General features: G+C 38.5%; 2 protein-coding genes across 3 annotated transcripts in view; one reads left to right on the plus strand and one right to left on the minus strand.

Moving 5' to 3' along the window:
• The window catches only part of PDXK (pyridoxal kinase), a 52,007-nt gene extending 41,117 nt beyond the window's left edge, over positions 1–10,890 (plus strand). For both annotated transcript variants that reach the window (XM_062602510.1, XM_062602512.1), the window contains exons 4-11: positions 1,594–1,677; positions 3,735–3,781; positions 5,194–5,279; positions 5,913–5,958; positions 8,840–8,951; positions 9,352–9,488; positions 9,906–9,972; positions 10,751–10,890. In XM_062602510.1, coding sequence (XP_062458494.1) covers positions 1,594–1,677; positions 3,735–3,781; positions 5,194–5,279; positions 5,913–5,958; positions 8,840–8,951; positions 9,352–9,488; positions 9,906–9,972; positions 10,751–10,863 — 692 coding nt within the window. In that variant the 3' untranslated portion in view covers positions 10,864–10,890. The remainder of the gene's footprint in view (positions 1–1,593; positions 1,678–3,734; positions 3,782–5,193; positions 5,280–5,912; positions 5,959–8,839; positions 8,952–9,351; positions 9,489–9,905; positions 9,973–10,750) is intronic.
• The window catches only part of LOC134155374 (uncharacterized), a 422,006-nt gene that overhangs the window by 11,189 nt on the left and 397,830 nt on the right, over positions 1–12,987 (minus strand). The window lies entirely within an intron of this gene.

Genomic DNA, 12,987 nt, shown 5'->3' on the forward strand with positions numbered 1-12,987 from the left:
GGAAACCCAGTAATCTTCAGCAGAAAAATTTGGAGAAAAATAAAAGAAATATTTATTAATGTGCCTTTTCAAATAGGATTTGTGGGTAGATGGGTCAGTGTGTTCATGCTCATTTAAAAATATCTCTGGGTGTAGCCATTTTCAGTATGGAAAAAAAGAAGGCATGGGTAGAAATGGCACTAGTTTCTTAAGATCTAATGAAAGTCAGTGGTTTAGTGTTCATTTGTGCTGTGGTCAAACTTATAATTCAGATCTTTTTTTCATTCAGGGCCAAAAGACAGATTTTTTTTTTTTTTTTTCTATCACTGTAGTGCACAACTGCACTTTGTACTTCTAACAACCTGGGTTTGATTGTTCAAACATGGAAAAAATATTGTCAGCAGGTGGGATTTGACTGTAATTGTATGTCTGATGGCTGTCAATATCTTGGCTGAAATTGAAATTATTATTTTTAGGCTGATTATACAAAATAACACTTTGTTAACTTCTGTAGCTGTTAATTAGTTGTAGATCTCCATGTATTTGTTTCACTTAGAGTAAAATATGCAAGGTGAGAAACTCCAAATCAGTGTAATTTTTTTCAAACACCTCTGTCAATAACATTAATCATTAATAAACATAATCTGGTTTGTTTTTTTTTCAGCCAGTCTACCATCACAGGTTATTGTAAAGAAAAATCTCTGCTTGGCTGTTTTGACTGATTAACAGTATTTCATAGACATTAGACAAAGCATTTTGTCAAAAACTTTTTGCATTTCTCTGCAATATCTAAGAATTGATCAAATTTGTGAGTTAAAAAAAAATAAATCTCCAAAATGTATTTAAAAATATGTTAGTGGAGTAGACATTTCCAAGCTGAACATTTGAAGAAACTACCTTGCTAAAATTACTACTATTAAATGAACTAAAATCAATGAAAATCAAATTATTATTTAATAGATGTTGTAAATAAAACTAATGCATAAAATATAAAAAGAAGCATCTATAAAATAAAGAAACTAATGATGAAATAAGAGTATTGTGGTCCTAGCATTGTGATTAGGGCCTTGAGATACAATAAAACTTATTTCCAGCTTATTTCATTGCTAAGCTTAAAAATAGGAATTTTATTGGGATATCAGCCATTGCTCTAAAATATTAAAGATTAATTCTCCATGGCATTAATGTGTTGGACCAACATTAATAATAAAAAAAACCTGTTTCAAACTACAGTACGTGAAAAGTATATGGAATTAAGAATATTTCTTATTTACTAGATGATAAACAGCGCTGATTCAGACTGCTGTTTTGAAGAAAAGGCATGTTTTTTCCTTCAAGTCTGACCTGTTTGTGTATATAGTCAAGCATTTTGAAGTTGTATGAGCCCTTCTTATATAACATACTTGGTAAATGGATTTTTAAGGTTATATTTGTAGTTGTGCAAACACTGTCTCAATTTGTCTTCTATTTATTATTCCTGAATGAAATACTAAAATTTCTTTGTTCTAAAAATGCATCATTCAAGAATGAGAAGTATGCAACATTCCCATCCAGAGAAAAGAAAAAAAGTGTTTGTGAAAACATAACTTCAGAAGTGTCTTTTTTTCCCCAAAGGGTATACAAGAGACACATCGTTTCTTGCAATGGTGGTGGACATTGTCCAGGAGTTGAAGCAACAGAATTCTAACCTAGTATATGGTAAGGATGTATATTACAATCCTTTCTGCTTCATCAGTGTACATGCCCATCATTTTAATGTTTTAGGATGAAAACCCTGGTCTGACATTACCAAGCATTTCACAACCATCTTGTACTCTGGTCTGGCTGAAGATGTGTTTCAGCATTGCTTAAGTGTTGAGGTCAGGTTTTTATCTTTATGGTTTTATGCCTTTCAGAAATTTTCTTGCGTTGTGCAGTCCAAAGGAGAATGCACCTTGAGGACTGATTGGCTGTTATCAAAGAAAGACTTGTAAAATCCCAGCCAGTTGCTGCTGTTTGTAGTTCAGAGGCATAGCCTGTAACTGCTGATAGATAAAGCCTCTCCTTGTTTCCCAAGTCAGTCAACAGCAGGATAGGCTCTCTCATGTTATCCTGCTATGGTTTCATGTTGCATCCCGTAAGTGTCTTACTATGCCTTATAAGCGTCATAATTTAGCTTAAACTCTGAGGTTTATTTAACTCAACTCTGGAGCCCTCTGCTAAGATTGCCTAGGAGCACTCAAAGAGCAACAGACTCTAGCAACTGTTGTTGACGTGTCAAAGCAAACTTAAACCTGTGATAAAAGATTTTCCTCTTTCTTTCCTGAATCTTTGAGTGTTTCAGGACTTTTGAACATACCCAGCGTAGGCTTGAATTGAGCAAAACGTTTAGAGTGACAGGGCAAAGTCAGTGAGAATTTAGTGGGATATGAAGCTGTGAATGAAGGTTTGAGCCTGTCACCTTCAGGTTCTGTAAACTGCGGTCAGGAAATATCTAGAATGGTTTGCAGGATTTGCAAGGTGTCATACTGCACAGTGTGATATCTGACTTAACAAAGCAGAGTTCTCATTTAGAAAAATGTAGCAGAGAGATCTTCATGAACTCAGGGTTTGCTGCTTTTTAGCCCTTATTAACACTGTTGTATTGCCAGCTTTTCCGGAGCCTTGTACTAGGAAGTGAAAGCTAAAAACTGTTGGGAGTATGAGCAGAAAGAAACGTTTAGCTCTGTAGAACAGGAAGGAAGTGGTCAGAGGATGGGAACACAGCCAGGCTTCTAAGATCCTTTATATTTAAGAAATAGATTATAATGTAAGGAAATGTAATTCAAGGCCAGGTTGGACAGAGCCTTGGGTGACTTGGTTTAGTGTGAGGTGACCCTGCCTATGGCAGGGGGGTTGGAACTAGATGATCTTAAAGTCCTTTCCAACCATAACTATTCTATGATTATATGAAAATACTTTTAAAACGTAAAATAAATTACCCTCTTTTTACCCATAGAAACTTCATTAAATACTGATTGAACCTTGATTTGATACTTTCCCATTTGTATTTCTTTTTTATCTTGCTAAAAGCTTTTTTTAACTTTTATTACAATGAACAATGTTCCTTTTTAACATACAAAGCTAGGCTGTTTCCATCTCCACTTTGAAACTGAGGGCGTTCAGAGTATGTTGTTAATACTACTTATAATTCCTAACCTGTGCCAAATGTGTGTTGATAGGAGTTTACCTACTTTGGCATGGATTTTTCTTCTTGTTTCATTGTAATACACATATTTATTTTATGTGTACACACAGCATTTTGGTGTGTAAGTTTGGCATGTATCTTTTTATGCTAAATTAAAAATAGGACTCTCTTCACAGCTATCAGCTCCTCCCATATTACTATTCTTCCCCACCATATTACTATTCCAGAGTTTTGGTTTGGGGAGTGAAGGGGGAGGGCTTTCTGCATATTGCATATCAAAAGCCCCTTTACTCCCATCAGTCGGACCTTCTCATACTCATCACTTTCAGATACAACAACATGGAAACGTGTAAGGAGAGGGTGCCTATAACCCTCTGACAGTTGTTTAAGATGCTTGGCCTGCTCTTTCAGAATTGGCAGTCACCAGTTACAAGTTTCAGATTGAGTGTGCTGCAAGAGCTGTGAGAGTATGTAAGTTGTAAGGTGCTCAGTTCTGTTACATAGCTACTACTGTTACCTAGAACTTTTCCCTCCCACGAGGTCTCTATAATTGTACCCCATTTCTAAAGCCACATTTATTCTGTTACAGTATGCGATCCAGTAATGGGTGACAAATGGAATGGAGAAGGCTCTATGGTGAGTACTTACCTGTTTGGATTCTCTGTATAATGAGTATTTGCTATATAAAGATGTATAAAGATTTACTAATTTTAAACATCAAACCTAAGCTACTTTACCTAACTGTGGATTTGGATTCCAGCATCAAGAAAGTTTGTTCTTTGATTTCCTGTATTTGAATGAGTTTAGTATTAGAATGATGGCTGCATAGCCATGGGATTATTTCTAACTGTTGAGCAACAAGGTGGAATACAGACCATGTCACCAGGAACATACTCCTCTGCTCCCCATCTTTGTCTCACTGGAGTTCCCTCATCTGTCAGGAGATCTGTTTTGGCTGATAGCCCGGCTGGCATTATCAATGATCATGTGAATTGACATACCACTTAAATGAAGATGACTTATTTCGTGTGAGATCCAACAACTCTAAGGCGCGGAGCTGCGATCAGTGACAGAAGGTTTCTGTGTGACAATAGCAGGCAGCATACTGACAAAGAAGTATTCCTTTTTGATTAAAACTAGCAAATAGTTTTAGTAAAAATGCAGTGTGGGAAGAGATCAGCAATAGTAATTTCTTCTGCCTCAGCTAGTCATGCACTATGAATTTCTCTTTGTTCCTGTACCTTTCTACAGTTTACCTGCTCATAAACCATTACGTAGTGGTCAACACTGTGGTGGGATTGTATCTGTTGCTTATACAATTGGAATGGGAGACAGTAACACAGGGGCCCATAGAATCATAGAATGGTTTGGGTTGGAAGGAACCTTAAAGATCATCCAGTTCCAAACCCCCTGCCATGGACAGGAAAATCTTCCACTAGACGAGGTTGCTCAAAGCCCCATCCAACCTGGCCTTCAACACTTCCAGGGTCGGAGCAGCCACAGCTTCTCTGGGCAACCTGTGCCAGTGCCTCACTACCCTCACAGTGAAGAATTTCTTCCTAATGTCTAATTTAAATGCCTCCTCTTCCAGTTTAAAGCCATTACCCCTTGTCCATTCATTACATGTCCTTGTAAAAAGTCCCTCTCTGGATTTCCTGAGACTAACAGAGAAAAAACAGGGACAAAAGGGGGTTCTGCCAGAGAACATCAGCTGCTAGAACAATGAACTTCCATTAAAGGTTTTGTTAAACTGAGTTACAGCAGGACTCAGGATGGTGAGGTGTCCCCTGTATGCAATCTAACCTGAACTCCTTCCTAGCTGAGCTCCAGTGCATACCAAAGCAGCCGATGCTTTTCAGCTTTGAGTCTCAAGAACAAACAGGTTTTGTGGACTCCTGTTACATCTTAGTTTGTCACCTGCTTAGACAACCAATCTCCCTTTGCTGATGGGCTGTATGACAGCATGAATGGTAGCTGAGGAAAGGAGAGTTGCAGTCCAGTATCTCAGATGCTGCTGACAACATTTGATAATGTTCCTTCTCCCCTAGTATGTGCCCAAGGATCTTCTCCCAGTCTACAGGGACAAAGTTGTACCTGTTGCTGATATAATTACTCCTAACCAGTTTGAAGCAGAGTAAGTACTTATTTCCTTTCACTGACAAACAAACTTGGGGTAAAAGCAGGGGAGACTGATCTTATTCTTTTATTTTGTCTCAGTATAGTTTGTCTCGATATATTGCCATATGTATGTATGTATTGGGTTTTGGTTTTTTAGCTGTTCAAGGAGACACTTTATTATATGTCAGAATCTCAAAACTGTTTGGCTCAACCCCCTAAAATGAGATTCAGAATTACCACTATGGGAACCTGTCGTAGGAGTTACGAATTTAAATGTCCTGCCTGTACTGTCTACATAGCTGTGACTCTTTGGTCAGGGGATAATCTGTTGTGATACATAACAGGCTGTCCCCCTAAGGGGAGGAAGCAGCTGCATGGGAGATGAAAAGAAGACACTTGTGATGGAATTCTATGGTCCAGGGATCAATACAGGAAGCAGGTTAGGACTGGTGTGAGTTAGGGTGGCTTCAGAAGCGCTGTGTGTCTCTGCATGTTTCTTTTAAAGACAATGGTCTGGTACAGCAGATCTTGTAGCTACAAACCTGTTAGGCCTGTATGGTGCAGCCCAAGCTTTCCTCCTTTCAGAGTAAACAAAGCAGTCATTGCCTGGAGAGCTTGTGCTCTTTTAAGATTTGTGTTTCATTCTCAGGTTACTCACGGGCAGGAAGATTCACACAGAAAAGGAAGCTTTAGAGGTAAGTAGGCAAGGGGTAGGATGTGTATGATCTCTTTTGGAATTCCTGCCTGCAATGCTGTAGTTTGCTATTTGTCTTCAACCTTGAAGTCACTTTGGCCTCTGTCCTTTCATAGAATCATAGAATAGTTAGGGTTGGAAAGGACGTTAAGATCACCCACTTCTAACCCCCCTGCCATGGGCAGGGCCACCTCACACTAAACCATATCACCCAAGTCCTTGTCCAACCTGGTCTTGAACACTGCCAGGGATGGAGCATTCACAACCTCCCTGGGCAACCTGTTCCAGTGCCTCACCACCCTAACAGGAAAGAATTTCCTCCTTATATCCAATCTAATTTCTAATTTCCAATCTAATTTCTCTCCATTTATCATTAAAGCTCGTGCACTCCAGGCACAAACCGCTTTAAGTTCTGGTGTCAGGCTCCTGGAGAAACTTCCCGCAAGAACCACAAATAAAGGCATTACAGTGGTAATGGGTAGATCTCTGTGAGTTTGTTTTCCCGCAGTATAGGAAGGGTAGCAGAAGAACACGCTGTGGAAATGCAGTGGTAGGGGTGAAAACCCGGCGTGACGCTGAGCGCTAGAAACCTGCATGAATCTCTCCCTCTGCTGTCCACAAGCGAGTCGTGCAACAGCAATGCTGAGTGTTAAGACACGTTTCTCATTCTGACAGTTTGCAAGAAGAGAGCTTACCAGCAAGCTCTTACAAGGATTGTTCAATACACTCTGAATCTTTTCCTGACAGTGCTTGTTGGTGCTGTTTCTCTTCCTTAAATTGACTCAAAAGGGGGTGAGACCTGGGTTGCAAAGGAATAGGGTGCCTACATGAGAAACTAGATTGGGAATGATGGCCTTCAGGTACTACCTGGTGAAAGACAGACAAATCCACAGCATTGACAGCCGCTGTCATCACCATACAGAGATGATAGATTGCCTGCAAACATATTGCATTGAGGTGTAAAGATTTACCCTCTGAAGCAAACTGAGGAAAATAAAAAACTGCATGGCTTGGTGGAGGACAAAATAGGAATATGGTTTTACTGATGTCTTGGGAAGGGCTGAACTCTTTGTTTTGTTGACTGATCAAGTGCTTTCATAATGGGTTGATGTTATTTTTTCCAGTTTGGTTTTGAACTTCAAAGGGACACAAAATCTTTAAACAAAAGGCAGCTGCAGTGGCACCCTAGAGAGTAGCTGGGGTCTCTGGGCCCAAATGTTTGTTGTTTTTTTTCCTTCAGCAGCATCATGCAACACGGGTTGATTACCATCTCAGGACGGAAGCAGCTCCAGCTCTTTTAACTGTCCGTCCACCCTCGCTCCCCTGCAGTTTTAGACTACAACACTGTGCTGGGCGAGGCTGATTAATCTGTGCTTCATGCCACTAGCTGCTAACTGAAACCTAGTTTTTTGATTCTGGTCCTCACCAGCGGAACCACAGTCTGAAGACCAATGCTATTAGCTGTACAGCCATTAGTTATAAGTTTGCATATTTCAGCTGTAAACACAAGTTGCGTGTGCTAAATAATTTTACAAGTTCATTTTCTGACTGATTCATGTGATATCTCGCACTTATAACAAGTCTAAAAAAATCTCTTCTAAAGAGATAGAATTATACTTAGAAATGGAAGCATTTTTAAAACAGTTGCTTTCAGGATATTATATTCTAATGTCTCCCCAGCTGCATGTTATAAATAGATCGTAATAACGCATGCTGGAATTTATCCCCTTTGGAGGTGATAGGAATTCTGCATCTATTTCCATGGTGACGTACTTTCATTCATTTCTTTAGCAAAACAGTGGCAACAGTATAGTCTTCTAACATTAAATATGATGAATTATTAATGTAGAAGTGACTAAGTCCTACAGCTGGAAATAGTGGTGATTAGGTTCTTGGTGAATTGTGACTAAGAAATACAGCAGAGTTTATTGTTACCTCACATGCACACAGGTTGATTATGTTGGCATATGCTGGTGGATTTCCTACTTCTTTTAAAACCCAGCTGATGTCTGTGCAAAGAGGTCTGACAGCTGAAGAAACTTGGAGGCTTAGGCAAGAAAGCAAGCAATAGAGAATTACAAAATAGCAGAAATAAATCCTTATCATTCAGCTCCTCCTGAGTCATAGCTAGCCTGAGAGGATTTTTAGTTAAACTCTTCTGGGAGAATTAATATTTTATCTGTGTTTTATGCTAAAATCATTATTGAAGTAATTCTTCTGTGAAATCAAAATCATTTCTGTGGCAATTGATCATGATGTCAGAAGTAGAGTATTAATGAATTTAAGTGAGGCACACACAGAGTGGAAATACACCTGCAAAGGTACAGAATTTACAGGTGTAATTTGGCGTTTGTAACAGAATGAGAAAAGATTGTGACAGACACACACTTGTGCCTCTGATTTAGCTTTTTAACTCTTCATTTTTGCTAACTCTTGAAGTAGTAGCTAAATAAGACTTCATGACTTGGAGTTGTGACTTTTCTAGCACCTGAGCTGCCATCTTGAAACACTAGCATGTATCTGTGTATTTGTTCTCTTATTCTTTTGATAATATGTTCTGAAAACGTGATGCAGACAAAAAAAAATCTGATCACATCTGAAGCAGAGTATTCTTTTCAGAGCAGCATCCAAAGATAATAGAGATGCTTGTATATTTTAACAGGTGTGTTCATTTAAATACATATGTTTTCATTCTACTACTTCAAATAATTTCTCCTAATTCAATGAATTCTTTTGAGTGGAAACTCTTTTTTCTCCTTACAAAAGATGCCAAAATAAGGTGCTTGTTAAAAATTCTTAGTACTAAGAATGATACAAAGTTTAATCAACACACATTGTAGTGGTGATTAAAAACTGATTTCTGCCTTTTTGCACATGGAAAGGTAATGGATATGCTCCATGCCATGGGACCAGAGACTGTGGTGATCACAAGCTCAGACCTACAAGCACCTCTAGGAAACGACTACCTAATTGCTCTGGGAAGCCACAGGAAAAGTAAGTCACAAACTCCTTCATTAAACTGGTTTTTTTTTTTAACCTGTTCTGTGCTTTCAGTTACCTTCAGCCCTCTCCATAAATATGTGGTTTCCTGAGCAAGCTGCTGCTGCTGTCTAAATGAAAATAGGTGGCTCTCAATCCTACATGAAAATAAAGGTGCTAGCTGCCTGCTCCCTCTTAAGTGAAATAACTACAGTATATAAGTTGTAAAAGCTATCCCAACTTGGCAAAGTTTTGAAAGGTAGCATCTTCTAGAAGAGCTGGTACAAAGTTTACAGTAATCCTTAGCATCTTTACATTGCAGACAACAAAGGAATTCAAATCCAGTAACCACTTTTAAATTATAGTGACTGTATTCATTGCCGGGTCTGTTACTTAACTGTCTGTTTTATTTTAGCTAAAGCAGATGGTACCAAGATGACACAAAGAATTCGAGTGGAGTCTCCTAAAGTGGATGCTGTCTTTGTTGGAACAGGAGACTTGTTTGCTGCTATGCTTTTGGCGTGGACACATAAGCATCCAAACAATTTGAAGGTTGTGAGAGAAGTTATTTATGTCTCTGCAAGCTTAGACTGTTTATTTTTCCTTTATTACTGCATTTTTTGTTTGACAAATAAGATGCTCTTCTCAAGAGAGAGAGACTGCATGCATGTATGTAGTTACATTTTTTACTCTCACTTCATCATAAGCACTGAAATCAATTTATTGGATATGTTATTCTGTTTCTTTCCCTTTAAGCACATAAAGTCCTTACAGGTGTGTGATTTCTAATACCTGTTTTGGAAGAAGTAAGAGTCTAAATTTTTTTCCCCAAACTCTATATTACATGGTTGTCATCCTGTTTGTGACTGCTCAGTCATGTTTGCCTCTTAATACCAGTGGTTTTGAAATAATAATATTAACTAAGCAGCTGGAATTTTACTAAAACCTGAATATGTTATGTTAATGCAGGTAGCATGTGAAAAGACTGTGTCAGCCATGCAGCATGTTCTGCAAAGGACCATTAAGAGTGCAAAAGGTAATTAATTCTTATCTCGTTCCCTTGTTCCATCCGGATTTACAGCAGAAGAAACATTTAAAGAGATTTCTGGGTTTCCTGGCCAAAGGTAGCTCTCAGTGTAGAAGCAGAGGATTTACAGAATGAGAGCTTCACAGTCTTGTTCCTCACTGTGTCCTCCCAAGTTTTTCGATTTTGACAACACCTGACTGAAGATGTCACTGTTCAGCTTGTAGTGGGACTGCAGTCACACTGACTGCACTTGACTGCTTTGCAAAACAGTGGTGGAAGAACTTGAGGAAATGCTGAGTTTGATGTGCAAGAGAGCTTCTTGCTCTCTTTTTAAGTGTTTTGCTCTCTGTTTTACGTGTAGCTCACTTACTTTCCCTTGGAGTGCATGTGTTTAGTATTGAGAAGGGATTATCATCTAATAATAAACTGTCTGTTTGCTGTGTTGGCCATGTAAGAAGTGATTTTTTTTTTTTTTGAGATTTTTTTTTTTTTTGCCTTGTCTTCTCTCTCCTTGGAGTTCCCATGCCTTTCAATTCCTAAAGAGGTACAGATCTCTTGGTTCCTGGAGCATGGCTGTGTCACTTTCTAATTAATGGCAGAGCTGTGTTTCTTTCCTGGAGAGTGGTACAGAACAGGGGTGATAGGAAATCACAGTGCTGACCTGGATCTTCCACCTTAGAAGCTAAGGGGTAGTAAGAGAGACTGGGGAGGGGGGGTAACAGAACAATGTAGTTTGTTCTCTTTTTATACTGCTATCTTTAATGACATTCTGATGTACTCTTTCTAGCACAAGCTGGAGAAGGAAACAAACCAAACTCAGCCCAGCTGGAACTGAGGATGGTCCAAAGCAAAAAAGACATAGAAAACCCAGAGATCATAGTGAAAGCCACAGTGTTATAAAGGTTGTATGTCTCCAATAACGCACAATGTATTGATGTCCTCATTTCTTTCCTGTAAATTGTAATATTTGCCTTAGATCTGTGACAGAAATCTGACTTTCATGAAATAGTGCCCAGCATAGGCAGATATCCACTCTCAAACATATGTGCTGGCCTTGCTCAGTTTTAAAAACAAGTTGGTGTGCATTGAAGCATATTGCCGGGCATCAAAATGGCTGTCAAATTCATGTGGTCTGTGTAATTACCCAGGGCAAGAGAGTACAATGTTCACAATGTTCCTGCCTTGCCAAAGACTTTAGATGTGAATTTGCTAATGGAATGCTTGACTGACTGGAAAATATTTTTCAAGATGGCATCCAGGGCCAATGGAGCTGGCTCCATGCTCGCTTTTCCTGGAGGTATCTGGTTACCTACTCTGGTATTCAGTATCTCAGCTGCTATGAAACTAAGCAGGGTTAAAACTACACATAAAGTTCTGATTGTGTGTAGGAGTACTTTGAAGATGTTTGGCATTTAAGTTCTCTGAAGTGACCTTGAGGAGTCATTCACATTACTGATAACTGCTCCTGTTTCTTGTCTATGAAGAGCTGCACAGTTTCGGTTTTTGCAGGTACTGGCTGCTTATTTCTGATGTCTATGGGCACCCACATGATTTTCTTCCAAAAGCTGCTCCAGAAACATCTTCATTAATATGAATTCAGTAGCACTGATTAGAAGTTTGTAGTTCTGCCTCTGAGGCCAGGTTTGATTCTTTGTTTATTTTTAACTAAGGACAAACAATCTGTAAGGACAAAAGAGAAAGCAGCTCTTGCCCTGAAAGCTGGCTTCCCTAGTTTGTTCTTCATGGACAGATGCATTTACAAACTGCCCAGGGCACTTCCATTTAACAGTAGTGAGCAGTATGGGCAGGCTTATCAATGAAGCAATGTTGTAAAAGTAGTATTTGTGATTTACTAAACCTTACTAAACTATGTATGTTTACCAGATGCAGTAAAACATACAATATTAATTTGTTCATAATGTCTCTGCAGCCTACACTGATTAGAGATGACAGAAATGCATTATTATTAATGCATCTTTATTTCAAAATTCTGCTTCATAAGGTTTCAAAATTGGATTCTTAATAATTTCAGCATCCTATACATCACACGCACGTACTACACAAGTAGGGCAGATACGCTGACAGTACTGACCACTTGTACTTCTATATGATTTCTGAATGAAACTGAGGTTCTTGCTTTTCCCGAGATGAGGTCTAGTGTGATGTTAAAACCAAATTCAGTTGATGAGCTTTATTTGTTTAAGATGTATAGGGAGATTAAAATTGCATTTCTATTTCCAGTGACATGAAGCAAATTTGTATTAGTGGAAAGGACTAATTTTAACTTGATTACTCGAGTATGCTCAGGAAACTCACTGTTGGGTATCTCCAAGATAACTTTTCCTGTATCTTCCTCATCACACCTGCCTAACAGATAGTGTCACCTGCATACCTGGGGAGTCCCCAGAAGAGCTGGTTCGGAGATTGCTTTGGCCACTGAAGTCTTCATTTATCCAACTATTTTTGTGGATTTTCTGCCATTGAAAAAGTTAATTGGTTTCACCTAGTAGAAGAGTAATTTATCCTTAAGGTGAATTTTTGGCTTAACAGATTCTTTTTTATCTAGTAATATTTCATAATTAATAATAATTTTGAAATCCCCCATATTTTTCATTTCATGAAGCAAATGAAATTTAAGAGATGAACACGTTTTGCAGTAAATGTAAGAGGCAAACTTTAGGCTTTCAGTCACAACAATGAATAATAATTTTTTTCTCTCATGCATTTGACATTAAAAAAAAAAAATAAATTCGTATGTTGTGAGACTTTTAAGGAGGGTGGAAACCCCACCAGAAACAGCCTACAGAATGTGACTCTACTGCCACAGTTTTTAGTAACCACTGCCATAAAATAACTTTCTAGCAATAATAATATCAGGGATGTGAACAGTTGCTAAAATTATCAGTCAGTAATAGAGATGCTAGGGTAAGGGTTGGACTGGATGATCTTAAAGGTCTTTTCCAACCTGGTTGATACTATGATTCTATGAGCTCATGGCTGGTAGCCAGCATGGAAAAAGACATA

The sequence above is a fragment of the Pezoporus occidentalis genome, unplaced genomic scaffold (genome assembly GCF_034315485.1).
Source record: "Pezoporus occidentalis ecotype Australia unplaced genomic scaffold, CSIRO_AGI_Poc_V1 ctg77, whole genome shotgun sequence".
In the NCBI taxonomy this organism is placed as follows: Eukaryota; Metazoa; Chordata; class Aves; order Psittaciformes; family Psittacidae; genus Pezoporus; species Pezoporus occidentalis.